The sequence below is a fragment of the Chionomys nivalis genome, chromosome 15 (assembly GCF_950005125.1).
Source record: "Chionomys nivalis chromosome 15, mChiNiv1.1, whole genome shotgun sequence".
In the NCBI taxonomy this organism is placed as follows: domain Eukaryota; kingdom Metazoa; phylum Chordata; class Mammalia; order Rodentia; family Cricetidae; genus Chionomys; species Chionomys nivalis.
In genome coordinates, this window is record NC_080100.1 from 21,418,580 (window position 1) to 21,436,260 (window position 17,681).

A 17,681-nucleotide genomic window follows, 5' to 3' on the forward strand; every position below is an offset into this window, starting at 1 on the left:
ACACCTTTAATTAGGGTGGCTATCGCAGTAGGCTCCCAGATCAGTCAGTTCTACATTGCAAGTTCGAGGCTATCCCTGATTAAACAGCGAGACAAACAACAAACCAAGTAGTGGTTGCTATTAGGACAAGCGGTCTAACTATAAAGTACAGATGCTTAAATAAGGGGAAGCTAATCTCGAGCCCCCCGAGATACAAATGACTTTCATGTGGATCAGAAGTTATTTCCTGAAATAAAATGTTGACTGTTATTTGTGTGCCTTCTTTGGAAAAGCTCCGTGATGCACTGAGGGATGACTGAAGAATGGTGTTTGTCCCCCAAACCAAATCGGTCCCGTTCCCATGAGGAAGACTTGAGTCACCGCTTCAGACTGTCCTTGTCACCCAACAGGCCACGAATAGTGCATCTGAAATAAGTCAAGCGCCAGAGACCACATCCAGTTTGCCCATTACTTCAGGGAAACTCAGTCCAAGCCGCTCGTATTCGCTACGGTGGCCGCTAAGGCTCTAGAGGTGACAGAAAGTCAGACGGGCAGGAGGGCGCTTGCGCGCTTCGCTTCAAAGTCTAGAACTGAGTAAAGGGATTTCCTAGAAAGGCTCGTCACTCCTCCAGCTATCCTATTGGCTGGGAAAAGGGAGAGCCCGCCTCTGTGAGTGTCCCATTGGCCACGCGCCCAAGGCAGCAGGACGGGGCCTGGCGCCCCATTGCATCAGCTGGTTCCGGCTAGGCCACGTGGCGCACGCGCAGTGTGGAATTGCTGGTGCTCTCCGCCAGATTAGGCTCTTCTCTGGGGTCTAGCTCTCGGGTTTTGTCTCTCGGCGGTCCGTCCATGTCGGAGGAGAAGGCCAGCAACCCTTCGGGGAAGATGGACGGCGAGAAGCCGGTGAGCAGGCGCGGTGGCTGGGCGTGTCCTGGGAGCCGACTCTGCCCGGCGGGAAAGTAGAAAGGACCTGCCGGTATTGGGGAGTCCCAGCAGGCAGGAGGGGTCCGGGGGTCATCCTCGTCCCAAAGATCTGTGAACTCAGACTGAGTGACTTGCCCAGAGCTAGACAGTGACCATGCGGGGCTTGGACTCCCACGCTTGTATTTTTATGCTTTTAAATAGGCGGAAAGAACATGGCAGAACTTTGAAGATCGTAAATCTTTGTGGAGCAGAAAACTCTGGTTTAGGAAGGAAAAGCCAGTCCCCGAGATCAGATTCAATTTGCCAAAGATGGGTGCTTTATGATAAGCAAATGGTGAAGGCTGGATGACTCCATTTGACAGACTGCTTGGAAATTAGTCTGGGGCAGGAAGCGACCTAGGTAACTTCACACAGGTCCCCCCTTAAAGCCAGCAAATGTTCCGTGTATTTATTTGTTTTGGCACTTAGCCAGACAGCACAGATGGCAACAGGAGTAAGACTGGGGGGGGGGGGGGGGCAAAAGCCTTGAGTACAAGACTGGAAAATCGAAGTTTTGTGTGATCAGCTCAGTTGAGTTACAGATGAAGCACCGAACGTGGTACTGTCAGACTGTTTTATTGGTTTTGAAAAAATGAGGTCAGGTAACACAGGCAGGGCACGGCTGCCTAGGTACAGAGAGGGTGAGTTGTGTCTCAGCTGTTTTGGAAGAGACAGGAAATACAGCAATCGAAGATATCAGTGTTCTCCACATGCAGGATTTTAAGCAAGGGTTGTAGTGTCAAAACTGACCTGGCATTGGGGTTTGAGGAGAGGGGAGGCTGTTTCAATAGTCCAGGGGAGCGAAGGTCCTCCTCAAGAGGAGTGTCCATCCTGATTGGACAGATCACTAAAATATTTATGTATACATTCTAAACTACAAATTTAAGGTATTGAGTATTGACTGCACATAGATTTTCTTTTTATTTCCGTGTTGTTTCCTTTAAAAAATTGTGTTTTACCGTTTCAGCTTGGTTACCCCTCTGCTTCTTTCCCGGCTGTCCTTCCATCCTGCTCTTAGACCAATCCCTGTTAGGTCAGGGCCTCCTGGGTTCTTAAGATTTGTGTAAGGCTAGATGTTAGCCAAGATAGTAGCCCCTGAGCAGGTGTCTAGTAAAACATTAGATAGAGATTTGGTGAATGAACGACTTGGAGTGTAAAATGTGATATTGTTGCCTCTGTAATAATCAGGTATTGTAAATTGTGGAAAGCTGACTCACTGGGATACAGACCTAACCCACAAGTCCCTTTTTCCCCAGCCCCACAGGCTCAAACCTTTATTCCTTTTACATTTCGTCTTCACAACAAGGTTGTTGTGAAGGACATAATTACACCCAGTTCACAAGATGGAAAACAGTCTAGAAGAAGTGAATGTAAGTGCGTGGTCACCCAGTCCACTTAGTTTCCTTGGAGGTAGCCCTTGGGCCGTTGGATAGGTAGGGAGATAATTACCCCCCACACACTCACACACACTCAAACCGGAGTGACTCTTATTGAATAGATTGCATTCTTTCTTGTTGCTCTGTGTTTCATACAGCTCCGAGTCTAAAGGGAAAGTTATAGGAGCTTTGAGGACGTGTACATTGATAAATGGCCTTCTACTTTTTTAGGGCTTGTTTTCATTGCAACTTGTCTAACTTGTCTTTACCAGAGAATGAATTTCCAATCTTTCAAAATAAGATTGTCCTTTAAAAAAAAATTCTTTTCAGGTATAGCTTTCTTAGCTGTAATTTTGGAAAAGATGTCAAATAGGACTGAAAGATGAGAACCTCTCTTCTGTTCTGCTTCTTTAGGTGGATGCCAGTGAGGAGAAGCGAAAGGAAGGAGGCAAGAAGAAGAACAAAGATGGAGGTGGAGACGGAGGTCGAGCAGAGGTAATATAAGTGACCCCACCATTGCTTGGGTTTCAAAGGCTGATGGGGAACAGGGAACTGTCCCAGACTTACCCTCGATGAGGAGAGGGTGTGTGTGTGTGTGTGTGTGTGTGTGTGTGTATGGGTATCCATAGCATGTCACACATGTGGAAGCCAGAGAACAACTTACAGGCATTCCTTCTCCACTTTTCCTCCTGGGGATGGAGTTCAGATGTTAGGCCTGGTGGCCCCTATGTAAAGATTCTGATGGTCACTGCAGGTGATGTGGTAGCATGGATTGGAAAACCTAGGGAGAAGATTAAGAAGGAGCCCGTGGGGGAAGAAGGGTTTTCAGGCAGTTGACAGTGCAAAGGGCCAAGTGTATTATTGTAAGATGACCTCGCGGTGGATTTACACAGAATCACAGAGATAGAAGTGTGGAGGAAGGGCTGCGGTTGTCACTGGGCTGCCGAGACTGGACACTGACTTCTCTTTCTTTTAACAAGGTGTTAAGGGGTGGGGGCCCTGTGCTGGGTTTCCGTAAGCACATAAGGAACCAAACAGAATCCAGTTCCTTGATTTCTTTCTTGTTGCTTGGATCTGCTTCTGGGGTCTGGTTTACTTACATCTGGAGAATTATTCAGTTCCTAGGCTCAGTGACACAGAACTGGTGGTTCAAAGCCATCCCAGAATGCACTTGGTTCCTGATGCTTAAGGCAGTTCTGCGTGTTGTTCTGCTGGTTTTGAGTTTGAACTCCTGTAAACTGTGCTTTGCTTTTTTGCATTTAGTCACTGCAGTTTTATTGGAGACCTTGGAAAGCTGCTGGAATGTAGGAACACAAGACTAAGCTTTTTTGAAGTAACTCAATAAATGGACTTTAAAGAGCTGGGTATAAAGCTGGAATAGCCATGAACACACTTTCTTAGTCCTGGCATTTCGGAGCTAGAGGAGGAGAATTGAATTCTAGACCAACCTAGGATACATAGTGAGACCTGTCTTAGAAAAACAAAACACAGACCCTGCTTCTATAATGCTGATTAAGCTTAGAACCATTTCTGTTCATAAAGGTTTTGCAGGTGATGTGGGATGGTGTTAGCTGTGTTCATCCTGTCCCTGCTCATTTTATGCCAGTGTCATTGTGGGAGGAATCGCTGATAGTGAACCTTAAGATTTTTCAGGGAAAGAGTTACGTGCGTGTCTCTTTTCCTTTTTATACTTTGGATGGAATTGTGTGGCAAGTATTAATGATTACTTACCACTTCGTTTCTTTGTTTACAGTTGAATCCTTGGCCAGAATATATCAACACGCGCCTTGATATGTATAATAAGTTAAAAGCAGAGCATGATTCTCTTCTGGCTGAAAAGGCAGCAAACGATAGCAAGCCAATTAAAGTCACTCTGCCTGATGGCAAGCAGGTGGACGCAGAGTCCTGGAAAACCACACCGTACCAGATTGCGTGTGGAATTAGGTAAGCAGTACACCTCCTTTGACCTTCCACGGTTTATAATGTAACTAAATGTTCATTTGTTGTCTCGCCAGGTGTATCCTGATAATATTCTTACGTTTTTGCTCAAGTCGTTTAATTTACTTATTGCGATCTTTGAAAATCAATGGGATGTGAGCTTTGTAGTCAAGACTCAGTGTTAGTGTCTGAAGGCTTAGGAAGCCTCATATTTGTTTTCCTGTTAGGATCGTAAAGCTCCAGGGCCAGGACAGAGTTCAGCTTTTACTTAAGTGTCTCCGTTTTGAGCTGATTTATGAAGGTAGGTCACATAACAGGGAAAATTGAAAAAAAAAAAAGGTACATTATGTATGAAAAAATATATTCTGTGTTTATAAATTCAACAAGAAAACTGTATATAGTCTTAAAGCCTATTGGAATAGAAGAAATTATGAATAACAATTTTTTTCACATACTTTGTGACAGGAAAAGCTTTCTTAATCTTATTAATCTTATTTTTTAATGATTTATGTATTTATTTATTTTACTCATGTTTTGCCTGCATGCATGTCTATGTGAAGGTGTCAGATTCCCCGAAATTGGAGTTACAGGCGGTTATGAGCCGCCATGTGGGTGCTGGGAATTGAACCCCGGTCCTCTGGAAGAGCACTGGCTGCCATCTCTCCAGTCCCAACTTTCTTATTCTTGATCGGATTGATAGGTGGTCACTTTATCTGGATAGGGTCAAATGTCACACACCTTTGACCAGTTGTCAGCAAACTCTGATGGCAGCCAGAAGCCTTACATTTAAATGGTTGGAATAAAGGAAGACAGCTAAGAAGAATGTATAATATAAAGCTCATGTGCCCTCACAAAATAGGGTTGAATTTGACACAGACTGACTTGAAATATGTAAACAATACTACTGGCTAATTTTCTATTTGTAGAGCCATGGCTTGGGGTGCTGTGCTGTATTTAATACATCACCTGGGTAGCTTGAGAAGCAAGTGTTTAATGTGGACACCTCTGTTCTGCATCATTGTTTAATTCTCTCTGAAAAAACAGTAGTTTTTAATAGCTAGTCTTGCCAGATAACCACCTGGGTTGTTTTCTGTTTGAAGTCAAGGCCTGGCCGACAACACTGTTGTCGCGAAAGTGAACAAAGTTGTCTGGGACCTGGACCGCCCGCTGGAGACAGACTGCACTCTGGAGCTTCTCAAGTTTGAGGATGAGGAAGCGCAGGCAGTAAGTTTCCATCTAGCGTTTATCGGATTTACAGTAAAGCCTGACCACAAGCTGCAGAAGGGGGGTGTCTGTGTGTCCTTGTGTGGATCAAGGGTTCTCAGGGGTGATCTGGAGGCCACAGCTGGTTGTGGACATCTCACGATTACCCAGACTAACGCCATCCCCTTTTTCTTTACATTTTCAGGTGTATTGGCACTCCAGTGCCCACATAATGGGTGAAGCCATGGAAAGAGTCTATGGTGGATGCTTATGTTATGGCCCACCAATAGAAAATGGGTTCTATTATGATATGTACCTTGAAGAAGGGTAAGTTAAGACCCTGGATGAAGGGGAAATCAGTATACACATAGGTGTAACTTTTAAAGCATTGTCAATGAAGGCGACAAATTTATAGCACAGAGTATAACGCTGCTAGTTCCAGTTACTGACAGAAGTTGAAGTAATGAGAGTTACATGTAGGGAAATCTCTGGGATTGGTGGAAGTATGCTTGTTGGGAGATGAAATGGGCTCTCGTTTTCCTTATGATGGAGCTTGGAGAGATGTCACTTGTGAGAAAGCTCTCCACAACTCTCCACAATGGCAGAGTTAGAAGCCCGTGAAACTACAAGCATAATTTATGGAAATACAAATTAAATTCTAGTATATGATGCAAGGCTCTATTTTATAGTAGTAGAGAAAAAAATCCCTGTATTGATTCAAATGGAATATGGAAAGATGGCTTCTTTTCTCCTGCAGGGGAGTGTCCAGCAATGACTTCTCTTCTCTGGAAGCTTTGTGTAAGAAAATCATCAAAGAGAAGCAAACTTTCGAAAGATTGGAAGTGAAAAAGGAGACGTTACTAGAAATGTTTAAGGTAACTGAGCCTTAACCACTTCTATTTTATCAGCCAATCCTTGAAGTAGTGCACCTAAGTTTCCTCTGGAAAAACATGAAGTGCTGGTGTGCTCTAAAAAGTGTGATTTGACTCACATTCCAGCTACATATTTAGAGATAAACATGAGAGGCCGTGGTGACGCCTCATTTCTCATTTTCAGTACAACAAGTTCAAGTGCCGGATATTGAACGAGAAGGTGAATACTCCGACCACGACTGTCTATAGGTGAGAATATTGAATGCTGTTGAACGTAGCTGCTGTGTTACTCTGCCTTTGCTAAACTACATTTTCCTTCGTCTTTAGATGTGGACCTCTGATAGATCTCTGCCGGGGTCCTCATGTCAGACACACTGGCAAGATCAAGACTTTAAAAATACACAAGGTAAAGCCTGCTGCGGATTGTCGAGGGTACTTACGCCTCCCTTTCCGTCGCTGCCTCCTTCCTAACGGTTTGTTTCTCATCAGTCTACGGAGGGTCACAACTTTTGTTTTCAATGCTGTGTACTCACTGGGGTATTGTTTGTATCGTTTGTCCCCAGTACTCCTTACCAGGGCTACCATATGGGGACGGGGTTTGAAGGAGTCACAGAATCCAGCAGTCACAGGCCACCGTGGCTTCCAAAGCTTTGAGACTCGGTGTTGGGGTTTGGCTAATGAGCACCCAAGTGGCTCTTTTTCATACAGCTCATCTTGTCAGTTTTAGCCCGGCCTAAATAGCTGGAATGATTGAGTCCCCGAGTCCTGGGAATAATCATGTCAGTTGCAGGTGCCTTCCATCACTTGCACGGCTTCCTCTTTGCTTTGACAGTGGTTTTGGGGGAGGAGCCCTGTGCTGGAGTAGTGTTCATGGGGCTGTGTTCCGGGGAAAGAGCCTTCTTAAGAAAAGCAAGCAGAGGACTCTGCTGTGGAATGAATGAGTCCACCCACCTGGGGTAGGGATGTTACTAGGACTGTGTTGTCTGGAATCTCCTTGTCAAAGAAATTAGTGTGGATTTACTTTTTAAGGTCACTGTGAGAAATAATACACGATTAATGAAGAATGTTTACAGATTTAAGTGTTGTGTCATCGTTGTCCTTGCTTTTAGAATTCCTCCACATACTGGGAAGGCAAGGCAGACATGGAAACCCTGCAGAGGATTTACGGCATTTCATTCCCCGACCCCAAGCTGCTGAAAGAGTGGGAGAAGTTCCAAGAGGAAGCCAAGAACCGAGATCATAGGAAAATTGGAAGGGTACGTTACAGTGCTGTCTGTTTTGAGCTTTCCTCCAGTTCATTTGAGTTGTGCCTGCCCAGCACTAAGTTTGGTTTTGAAGAGGGTCTTAGATTTCAGGTTCATTGATCTGGGAGCCAGTCGTGTCCACAGTGCCCTTTGGAAACATTCAGAGTCCGTTACTGTGACTGAGGACAGTGCTGGGGACCCACAGCTTCCTGTAAACAGCACTTACTTCAGAGCTGGCAGAAGTAGACTGGGAACCCATCTCATGGGTTCCTTGTGACACTGTAGAGTCTGAGTCCGAGAGATCAGTTTGGCTGTTTCCCCAGGGATATGGCAGGTCACCAGTGGATTCTGTGCTGTCTTTTCCTTACTGCCCAGCTGCCTCAGACTCTCCTCTTGTCGGAATCACATTTGATTCTTTAAAACTTTTTCCTCTATAGAATGACGTTTACTTGGCTTGGCTGCTAGGTCTGCCCTCTGACTCCTGGAAATAAATGACTTGCAATGAGGAAGCTGGCAGTGATGGGCGGGTTCCTCCCCAAGGGCTTTTAGCCACTTTCCTGTCTTTCATCATCGGGTGTTTTTCTTTTTTCTTTCTTGCTGTTCATATAAAAGCAAAGAGCAAAATCTCAGCGCTCTGGGGACTTCCATCCCATGTCACTGTTTCCTAGCATTGACTGGACTGACGACTGTCAGGGAGGTGACAGATTGGCGCTAAGCTGTTAATCATATGCAATTCTATACCGTTAAATTGTGCCCAAGAAACAATGACGTTTTCTTTTCTTTCATATTGGCATAGTTAAAGCTGGGAACACAGTGGCAGGTTTCTGAACTGAGGAACACCAAATCATTTATACATTTATAAACAATTTTCTGCTTTTTTACCCAGGACCAAGAACTATATTTCTTCCATGAACTCAGCCCTGGAAGTTGCTTTTTCCTACCCAAAGGAGCCTACATTTATAATACGCTTATGGAATTTATCAGGGTAAGCTTTGTTACTCTCTTCTGAAGAGTTAGGATATAAGATAATTTTATTAGCTAGGGTCTGCTAAAAGAAAGATAAATCTGTATTGGAGGGGAAAAAATCCATTATTTTTTTAAGTTGAAGTCTGACTTCAAAGATGTTTAGTGGTTAGAGTGATTGCTGCCCTTCTAAAGGACCCAAATTCATTTCCCCAGTACCCATATCAAGTGCCTCACTTAAGCTCTAAAGGATCTGAAGCCCTCTGCTGGCCTCTGCCTCTGCCTCTGCAGGCACCTGCATATACATAGGATTCACTCAATAAACACAAACACATATAAACATAATTTTTTAAGAAGTTACGTCTGGAGAGATGTCTCAGTGGTAATTACTGCTCTTCAGAAGACCTGAAGACTTGAGTTTGGATAGCAGCTTCCGGTCTTGCCACTCCCAACCATGTACAGCTCCAGCTCCAGAGGATCTGATGCCCTCTTCTGGTCACCTTAGGTACCCACACTCAGGTGGCACACATTCACATAGACATGCACACATGCACAGGAATGTATCTTTTTTTATGTTGACAGTCTCATAAATTATTTAGAGTCATTCTAATGTTTGGTTTTGGTCATGGAAACACGCAGATGAGCCCCGCTCAGCACTAAGCAGAGAACAGCTGCTGAGCTTGAAGGGTCGGTGGCCTTTCACCGGGGAGTGTGTTGTGTCTCTTGGATCATTTGTGTTTTCTTTTTAAATTATAAACTATTTCAAGCATACATTTAAAGAAAAGAGTTAGGTTTGCTTGCCACCAGATTTAACATATTTGCATTGGGCTATATTTGTCCACAGTTTTTGTAAAAAGAGTACATGCTGTTTTATTTTTAAGAAAGACCCCTTTAAACTGTTGTGTGGTTGGTGTGGCTCCTCACCCATGTGTTTTACACCTCCATATATATGTATCTGCCGTATTTTGTGCTTGTGTGTCCCTCGGCTCACATGTAGGTCTTGTGTATCCCTCAGCTCACATGTAGGTCTTGTGTATGTGTATTAGATAACATACTCCCGGCTAGTTTGTGTCCACTTGTCCTGTGCTGTAGTCGTCCATGCCTGCTGTGGAGAGCTTCTTCCTCCCACAGTACCTGGTGCACTTACCAATGCCCAGTGACACACGTTCTGTGTCCCTGTCCTGCTAGCCATGCCGTGGCAGTTGTATTTCTGAGTTTTGGTTCACCACCTCCAGGTGGAACTTCTGAGTCTCGATATACGTGCCTGCGGTTTCACTCAGTAGTGTTAAGTTGCTCTGTAGTTCTTTTCTCCCTTCACCAAGGTGAGCATTGACTTCCCTGTATGTGTGTTCTGCTCTAACAGAGCGAATACAGGAGAAGAGGATTCCAGGAGGTCGTGACCCCCAACATCTTCAATAGCCGCCTCTGGATGACCTCTGGCCACTGGCAGCACTATAGCGAGAACATGTTCTCCTTTGAGGTGGAGAAGGAGCAGTTCGCCCTGAAGCCCATGAACTGTCCCGGACACTGGTATCGAGCAGCTTTGTATTTTCTTTCTTTTTAGTGAATTTACCTCTGTGTGTCTGCACTGAGTCTATGCCACATGTCTGTGGGTTCCTGAGAGCCCGGATGAAGGTGTTGGAGCTACTGGGGTTAGTGGTTATGAGCTGCCCCCTGTGGGTGCAGGAACTGCATCTGAGTGCTCTGAAGAGCAGCATGGCTCTTAACCCTCGAGCCGTCTCCAGCCTGCAGCTGTGCATGGCATTGCTGTTTAGAGGTCCTTGTTCCAGATTCCTGTGGCGCCTTTGGCAGATGCCAGTGTACAAAGGAGACTGAGAGAGGAAAGAGGTCTGAGGGGAGCCAGGGGAGAACATACGGATCATAGAATATCTGTGCCGTGGAAGCAGAGAGGAAAGCTGCTGCTCAGAGGGAGGCGGGTGAGGGTGGAGGGGATGTGACCAAGAACAAAACATGAGACTCTCCCAGTTTGAAAGTGTCAGAGGAAGCCCAGTGCATCTGCTAACAACAACAGGAAAATCAGTGATTGGAAGAAGACTGGAATACAACATTTCACGCCGATTAGATCCCACCCTTTATAGACATTCAGGGGTGGTCCTGGGGTTATAGCAGCAAACAGGCAGAGAAGACTGCAGAGGGGGCTGAATGTGGGGCAGAGCGAGAGACCAGTATCCCTACCTTTTCTTCCTCCTGTGGAAAGAAATGCATTTTAGCAGAACACATTGCCGATGAGTATCCTTGGGAAATCCTTCTCTGTGCCTCTGCCTCGAATTGTGAAAGGGGGATGAAGAATGACTCCTGGGAGGCCCAAGAGAGTGGCACACATGTAGATAGTCCATGTGTGCAGCTCCGGAGGAAGGGGTTCAGGCAGAGCCGCTGAGGGTGACACCTTTCAGAAACGGGGCCTTACACATCAGAGATGCAGTGTTCAGTTTCTGAAGCACTTTGTTTGACTAGAGCAGGTCTGGTCCTGATTTCCAGTGTAGAAGTAATTTGTATGCGACTAAAAATATTTCTTCATCATGAGCCTTTCATTAAACCTTTGCATTATTTGAATGTAGTGTTCATATTAATGGAAATGCTGAGCACGAGGATTTGGCCTAAAGCCCTGGGACTTTTCGCTTTATTCTCTCTTAGCCACAGTTAATTGCACTGTAAGCCACTTGTCATTTTATATCCACGCGAGCGCTTCTGTTGCCGTGTGAAGCTTGAGCCTTGAAAAAATATTGGTTGAGGCAAACTAGAATCAGCGACTTTTTGATAGCCTTTCATGTTACTAAATGATATTTGAGCAAGTTTTTTTTCTTGTGAATATTTTAAGTTGTTCTCTTTGTTGTTGCTTGTGATTCTCCCGAGGCCTCACAAGTGCTAGTCCCCCTCTGCTGCAGGACTGCGTCCTTCACCGTGTGCAGTTATCCATGGCTTTTGCTTTGCTTTCTCCTTCAGCCTTATGTTCGATCACCGGCCAAGGTCCTGGCGAGAGCTGCCTCTGCGGTTGGCTGATTTTGGCGTGCTTCATAGAAATGAGCTCTCTGGGGCTCTCACGGGACTCACACGGGTCCGAAGATTCCAGCAGGATGATGCGCACATATTCTGTGCCATGGACCAGGTATAATGCCCTGTGGGGCAAAATCCTCTTGACAGACAAAAATTTAACAGTGAGAAAAATAACTGCTTTTTTTTCTTCCTTAAGATTGAGGATGAAATCAAAGGTTGTTTGGATTTTCTTCGCACAGTATATAATGTCTTTGGATTTTCATTTAAATTGAATCTTTCTACTCGCCCAGAAAAATTCCTTGGAGATATTGAAATATGGAACCAAGCCGAGAAAGTAAGTGATTTTTCCCCCCAGCAAGTCTTAAGTGGCTATAAGCAAAAGAAAATGGCAGTGTTTCTGGTGTTTAAGTGGGCTGATTTTTTTTCTGGATGGTCTTCAGGTGCTTCAGAGTTGCTGGATGTTTTCATACTCAGTCAGTTACTACGGCGTAGCTTTAAAGGGGCCTTTGGTTCATTAGGAGGATGCCCTTAGCCGATACAGTTACACAGCAGACAGCAGGGTCAGGAAAGCAGCCTGGAGACTTTTACATCTAAATTGAGTGGAAGGAACATTGCGGATGAATAAAATGTCAGATTGTTTCTGCTTTGTAGCAACTTGAAAACAGTTTGAATGAGTTTGGCGAGAAGTGGGAGCTGAATCCTGGTGACGGAGCTTTCTATGGTCCAAAGGTCAGTCCCCTAGAATATTCAGGTAGTGTGAATTTTAGTTGTGGGTAAAGAAGCATCCCTTTAAATGGGAAACAAAGAAAATTAAAAGCCTCTATTATAACTCAATGTTTGCTTTTCAGATTGACATACAGATCAAAGATGCGATCGGCCGCTATCACCAGTGTGCGACCATCCAGCTGGATTTTCAGTTGCCCATCAGATTTAATCTTACTTACGTAAGGTGAGCTTCTGGTATCTGCTCTGAGCTTCAGGCTGTACAGAGGACAACATAAATAATAAGATACAGCAAATCCCTCTTTTCCGTAGCCACGACGGTGATGACAAGACAAGGCCCGTGATCGTTCACCGAGCCATCCTGGGGTCGGTAGAAAGGATGATCGCCATCCTGACAGAAAACTACGGGGGCAAATGGTGAGGCCCTTCTGTTTGTTCCCATGGGGAAGGAGGCCAGTGACGAGAGCGCACTAGAGGGAGCCCCCGGGTTTTAGGATGAGTACTTGTGGGGCTAGAAGGGTGGAAGTTCTGATTGGGACCCACGTTAATCCTCAGCATACACGTTCCCTGCAATACTTGTCATTAGAATTATCTTTTTGTTTCAAAACTCGATTTGTTGAATATTACATAAGGGGTGGAGAGATGGCTTAGCAGTTAAGAGCACTGGCTGTTCTTACAGAGGACTCAGTAAGATCCATACATGATTTGTTTTTGATTGCTTCTCCTCGCTTTGTGGTGTTTACCTGAATGAATGGGTAGGTTTTTGAATTATCTTGTTCAGTTCTTCTGATCAGAGTAAGCAAGTATTTTGCCATATTTAAGAAGCCAAGCAGTTTTTTTATTGAAAAAGAAGTAAATAAAACATGCTGAACCACATGACAGTGCCCAGTGGCTTCATCTAAACCCGGAGAGCCGCTAAAAGGCGGCCAGGGTTAGCAGCACCCATGGTAGCGTCTTCCATGTGAACAGTATAGGGTTAAAACTTTGGTAAAGTTATGTTATGCGTTACTGTCATTTAAGTAAGTAAGTTTTTCATGCTTCTCATGTTTTAAAGTACATAAAATCAAATAGGTCTCTTGTACACATTCTCTGTATGCGTATTTTTTAAGACAAACTCAGGCTAAATTGGGAAAAGCCCACATTTTATGTGAATCATTGCCCGCTCCAGCCTTAATCCCTGAGGAAGCAAACCAGCTGCTGGGCTCTCAGGAGTGTGGTTCCCGATTCGGGGGATGAGGCTGTTCCTGTTACCAGTCTGTTTTACTGTCTACTTTACCAGCACGAACCCTGTTACAGATCTACGCTGAAGGCTGGATCTCCTTCCAGGCCATCTTCCCTCATCTTTAATAGTTTGCTTTCAAAAGCCAAGTTTTAAAGGCCTGAAAGTCACGTTTGCATGCTTCGGGAAAAGATGCTGCAGGCTGAGCGCTCTTTCCTTCTTGCACTTGTAGTGCCCAAGTCTACACTCACTGCTGTCGTTTCTTCTGCAGGCCTTTCTGGCTCTCTCCTCGCCAGGTCATGGTTGTTCCCGTGGGGCCAACATGTGATGAATATGCCCAGAAGGTAATCCTTAAGTAGGGGTTTGCTTTACCTCTAAGGCTGTTTGTAAGATTTTTGCCTTGGGAATCTTATTGTATAGTCCCCGATGGCCTGGGTCTCAGCTTCCTGCCCTAGTCCCTGAGTGGTTGGGTTGCCAGCATGCGCCAGCACACCCATCCCGGTGACTGTGCCTTTAAGCTTTCAGGTTGGTGGCTGTATATTCTTGTCGGATCGAGGGCTCGCTACATCAGAGAGGTTGTCCTTTAGAGCTTTCTCTTAATGGCTCCGTTACCATGTGTATTCACTTAGTGTTTCAGCTGTATTTTAGTGTGATGTTATAAAGAATGAATTAGCAAACACAGCGTAAGCTGTATTATTACATTAGAATTGCGTGTCCCACTGAGGTGCCTGATACTTGCTGATTTGTTCATTTGCTGATGCAACTTTCCTCAGTGGCTTGAAATTCTTTTCATCTCACGGTGGCAAGGCAGTGTCTGCCCCTCTAGCAAACATGTGATCAGTCCTGTGAACTTTGCACCTGAAAGAACAGTCTGTTCTGCTGTAGTGATTTCTCCATGCTAAAGACTGTACATGCTTAGCAGTCAGTCAGGAAGAAGGCTGGGTGTGGTGGTGAGCCTGCATCCCAGTAGCTGGGTGGGTGAAACAGGAGTGCAGAGGTTTGAGGTCAGCCTGGATGATAGAAGGAAACTGTCTTAAAAACAGTAGGGGTGGGTAAGCCGTGGCAGGAAGACTCAATGGGTTAAAGTACTTGCTGAACAAGCTTAACAATACGAACTTGATCCTTGGAACCCACGTGAAAAAGCCAGATGCATACATATGTAATCCCAGCACTCCCATAGTGAGATGGAAAGTAGAGACGGCGTAGTCTAGAGGACACAGCCTGTCAGAAACAAGACAGACCCTGTCTCAAGACAAGGTGGAAGCAGCCAGCAAGGTGGCTCAGCAGATAAAGACACTTGCCACCTAGCCTGATGACCTGAGTTCAGTCCCTGGAACCCCTCACTGACTCCTGCAATTGCCCTGTGGTCTCCATGTGTGTGCATGACTAGACATAGAATAATAATAGTGAAATGTTTACATAAAAAGTTTGGGCAGTGAGCAGCATTGTTGACATTGAATTAGGTGTTGAGCTGGGCAGTGGTGGCACACACCTTTAATCCTAGGGCAGAGCAGGCAGATCTCTGAGTTTGAGACCAGCTTAGTCTACAGAGTGAGTTCAGGACAGCCAGGGGTGTACACAGAGAAACCCTGTCTTGAAACCTCTCCCCGCAAAACAATGATGTTTATTCTACCTAGAGTATCAAAATTATACTCTGAGCTCTTTTCTTTGTTTGTTTGTTTTAGATAAATTCTCACTGTTAGGTAGCTCTGACTGTCCAGGGACTAGCTTTGTAGACCAGGCTGGCCTCGAACTCAGAGACTCACCTGCCTCTGCCTCCTGAGTGCTGGGATTAAAGGTGTGCACCACTGCACGAGGCTGTGTATTCGGATCATAAGTCTGTTTAAGAAGCAAGTGGACATTAGATCAGCCGTTCAGCAGCGCTTTTCTTGTACATGGTGGTTTTGTGTGCACAGCTGATTTCCTTGCACTTATATCAGAAACTTGGTGTGATCGTAAGGGGGTTCTTTATGTTTTATTTCTTTAAAAAGCTGATTAATTTGACTTTTGTGAGTGCTGACCTTTGCAGGTTTTCTAAAATATTTATTTTATAAGAGGAAATGTCCCTTTTTGTTTGAGTGCTGGGGATCAAACTCATGCGTGTTGAGCACTACAGCTGTGTTACACCCCCAGCTCCAAAATGCAAATCAAGTCATAGTTTTGTATTATCAACTTCAGTATTTATATTAGCATTTCCTTGCATAATTAAATTCATGAAATATGTTAAATTCTGTAACAAAATAAACTGATTCTCATTTTGACTCCGAATTGTTACTAGGTACGGCAACAATTCCATGATGCCAAGTTCATGGCGGACACGGACCTGGATCCAGGCTGCACCTTGAATAAGAAGATCAGAAATGCCCAGCTGGCACAGTATAACTTCATCCTGGGTAAGAAGCGAAGGTTCCCCATCGTGCAGGGAAAGCCACTGAGATCTCGAGACTTGAACTCAGTGAATCTTGGTTATGCATGACTTCACTTCCTGCCGTAGTCACTGTTCTGTTAGTGTGAGGAGGTGCCATGACCAGGGCAACTCAGAAAAGAAAGCCGTTAATTGGGGGCTTACAGTTCAGAGGGTGGGTCCATGACCATCATGGCAAGGAGCAGCAGTTAGGCAGGCAAGGCTGGGGCGACAGCTCAGAGTCTGCGCCTGACCCACAGGCCCAGGGGGAGGGAGGGAAGGAGGGAGAGAGACTGGGCCTGGGGTGGACTTTTCAAAGCTCAGAGGCAACCCCTGGTGATACACCTCCAAGTCCACACCTCCTAAGCCTTCCCAAAGTTTCACTAACTGGGAAGCATGCATTCAAACACATTCTCATTCAAACCCCACACTTCCCTCTTTGGTTTTTCTTACTTTTTTGTGGTTCTGGGAATTGGACCCAGCATGTGCTAGGCTCCTGTAAGCATGATTCTCAATGTTCAGTGTGCTCTGTTCGCTAGCAAGGAAGTTTAAGGATTAGAAAACTGCCAAAGGGTTGTTTACAGAATGTCTGCCTTCATGGAATTGCCGTTATATCCTTTTTTTATTAAGTTCTCTGGATTAGTGACTCAAGATGAAAGTTTTAGGAACTTAAACATTTGTAGGTCCTTTTTTAACTACAAATTTTTATAACCCTAATGTACATGGTAATGTACATTGTCACCTGCCCATCTGAGTGTATTTTATAGCCCTAATGGACATGGTCACCTGCCCATCTGAGTCTATCTTCAGTTACAAGATGATTTCTGCTGTCCAGGACAAATCCCAGAGTCTTGTGTCTTATGTTCTAGTTGTTGGTGAAAAGGAGAAAGCCAGTGGCACGGTGAACATCCGCACCAGAGACAACAAGGTCCACGGGGAGCGCACTGTCGAGGAGACCGTGGAGCGGCTGCAGCAGCTCAAGCGGTCCCGCAGCAAGCAGGCAGAGGAGGAATTTTAACAGGAACATGGCCGGCACTGGCTCAGCCTCAAGGAGGACCAATGCTCCGTCTCGTAACCTTGTACACTAGGAAACGTGGGTTTATCATGAACATGGAATAGTTCTGCAGTCTGCATGAATCAGTCATTTTGATCTGGACAAGTCTTAGAGAATGTGTTAGATGGGCATCAATAAAAGAATCATTAAAACTATTTTATTCATTAAATGTCTCAGCAATGGAAAAATGGGGGGGACATGTTTCAATTTAACAGGCTTATTTGTATGAATTGAATCAATTAAAAAATAAAAATTTTAAAAATATGCTTAAAGGGAGCTGGAGAGATGGCTCAGAGGTTAAGAGCACTGGCTGCTCTTCCAGAGGTCCTGAGTTCAATTCCCAGCAACCACATGGTGGCTCACAACCATCTGTACTGAGATCTGGCGCCCTCCTCTGGCGTGCGGGCATACATCGAGGCAGAATGTTGTATACATAATAAATAAATCTTAAAAAAAAAAAATATGCTTAAAGAACAGCCAGGATTTAATTATGGAGTTAAAATTTCCTACTACAGATATCAAGACCTGGCAATCCTCGTGTTTCTGTGGAAGCACCTGGGTCAGATTGTGTATCTCGGTGTCCAGCAGGCAGTGCTGGAGTGACTCTGAGGACGTGTGGGAGGGCAGGTCACAGGTCACTTGATCCCAGCCGGGATGAAGTGAGCAGTTCTGTTTGCGATGACACTTATTTCTTTCTGGGTAGAGAGCTTTGACGTAGCTGAGAAATA

General features: G+C 45.0%; 1 protein-coding gene across 1 annotated transcript; it reads left to right on the top strand.

Moving 5' to 3' along the window:
- The first annotated feature begins 726 nt into the window (after positions 1-726).
- On the top strand, positions 727-17,368 carry Tars1 (threonyl-tRNA synthetase 1). The gene is made up of 19 exons (XM_057790012.1): positions 727-882; positions 2,733-2,813; positions 4,072-4,262; positions 5,357-5,480; positions 5,665-5,786; positions 6,217-6,334; positions 6,516-6,580; positions 6,659-6,737; positions 7,441-7,587; positions 8,462-8,560; positions 9,902-10,068; positions 11,503-11,665; positions 11,750-11,887; positions 12,205-12,282; positions 12,402-12,502; positions 12,589-12,693; positions 13,767-13,839; positions 15,774-15,888; positions 16,769-17,368. Exons 1-19 carry the CDS (start codon positions 829-831, stop codon positions 16,915-16,917), a joined length of 2,169 nt encoding a protein of 722 aa, XP_057645995.1. The 5' UTR covers positions 727-828; the 3' UTR covers positions 16,918-17,368.
- Positions 17,369-17,681: the final 313 nt, after the last annotated feature.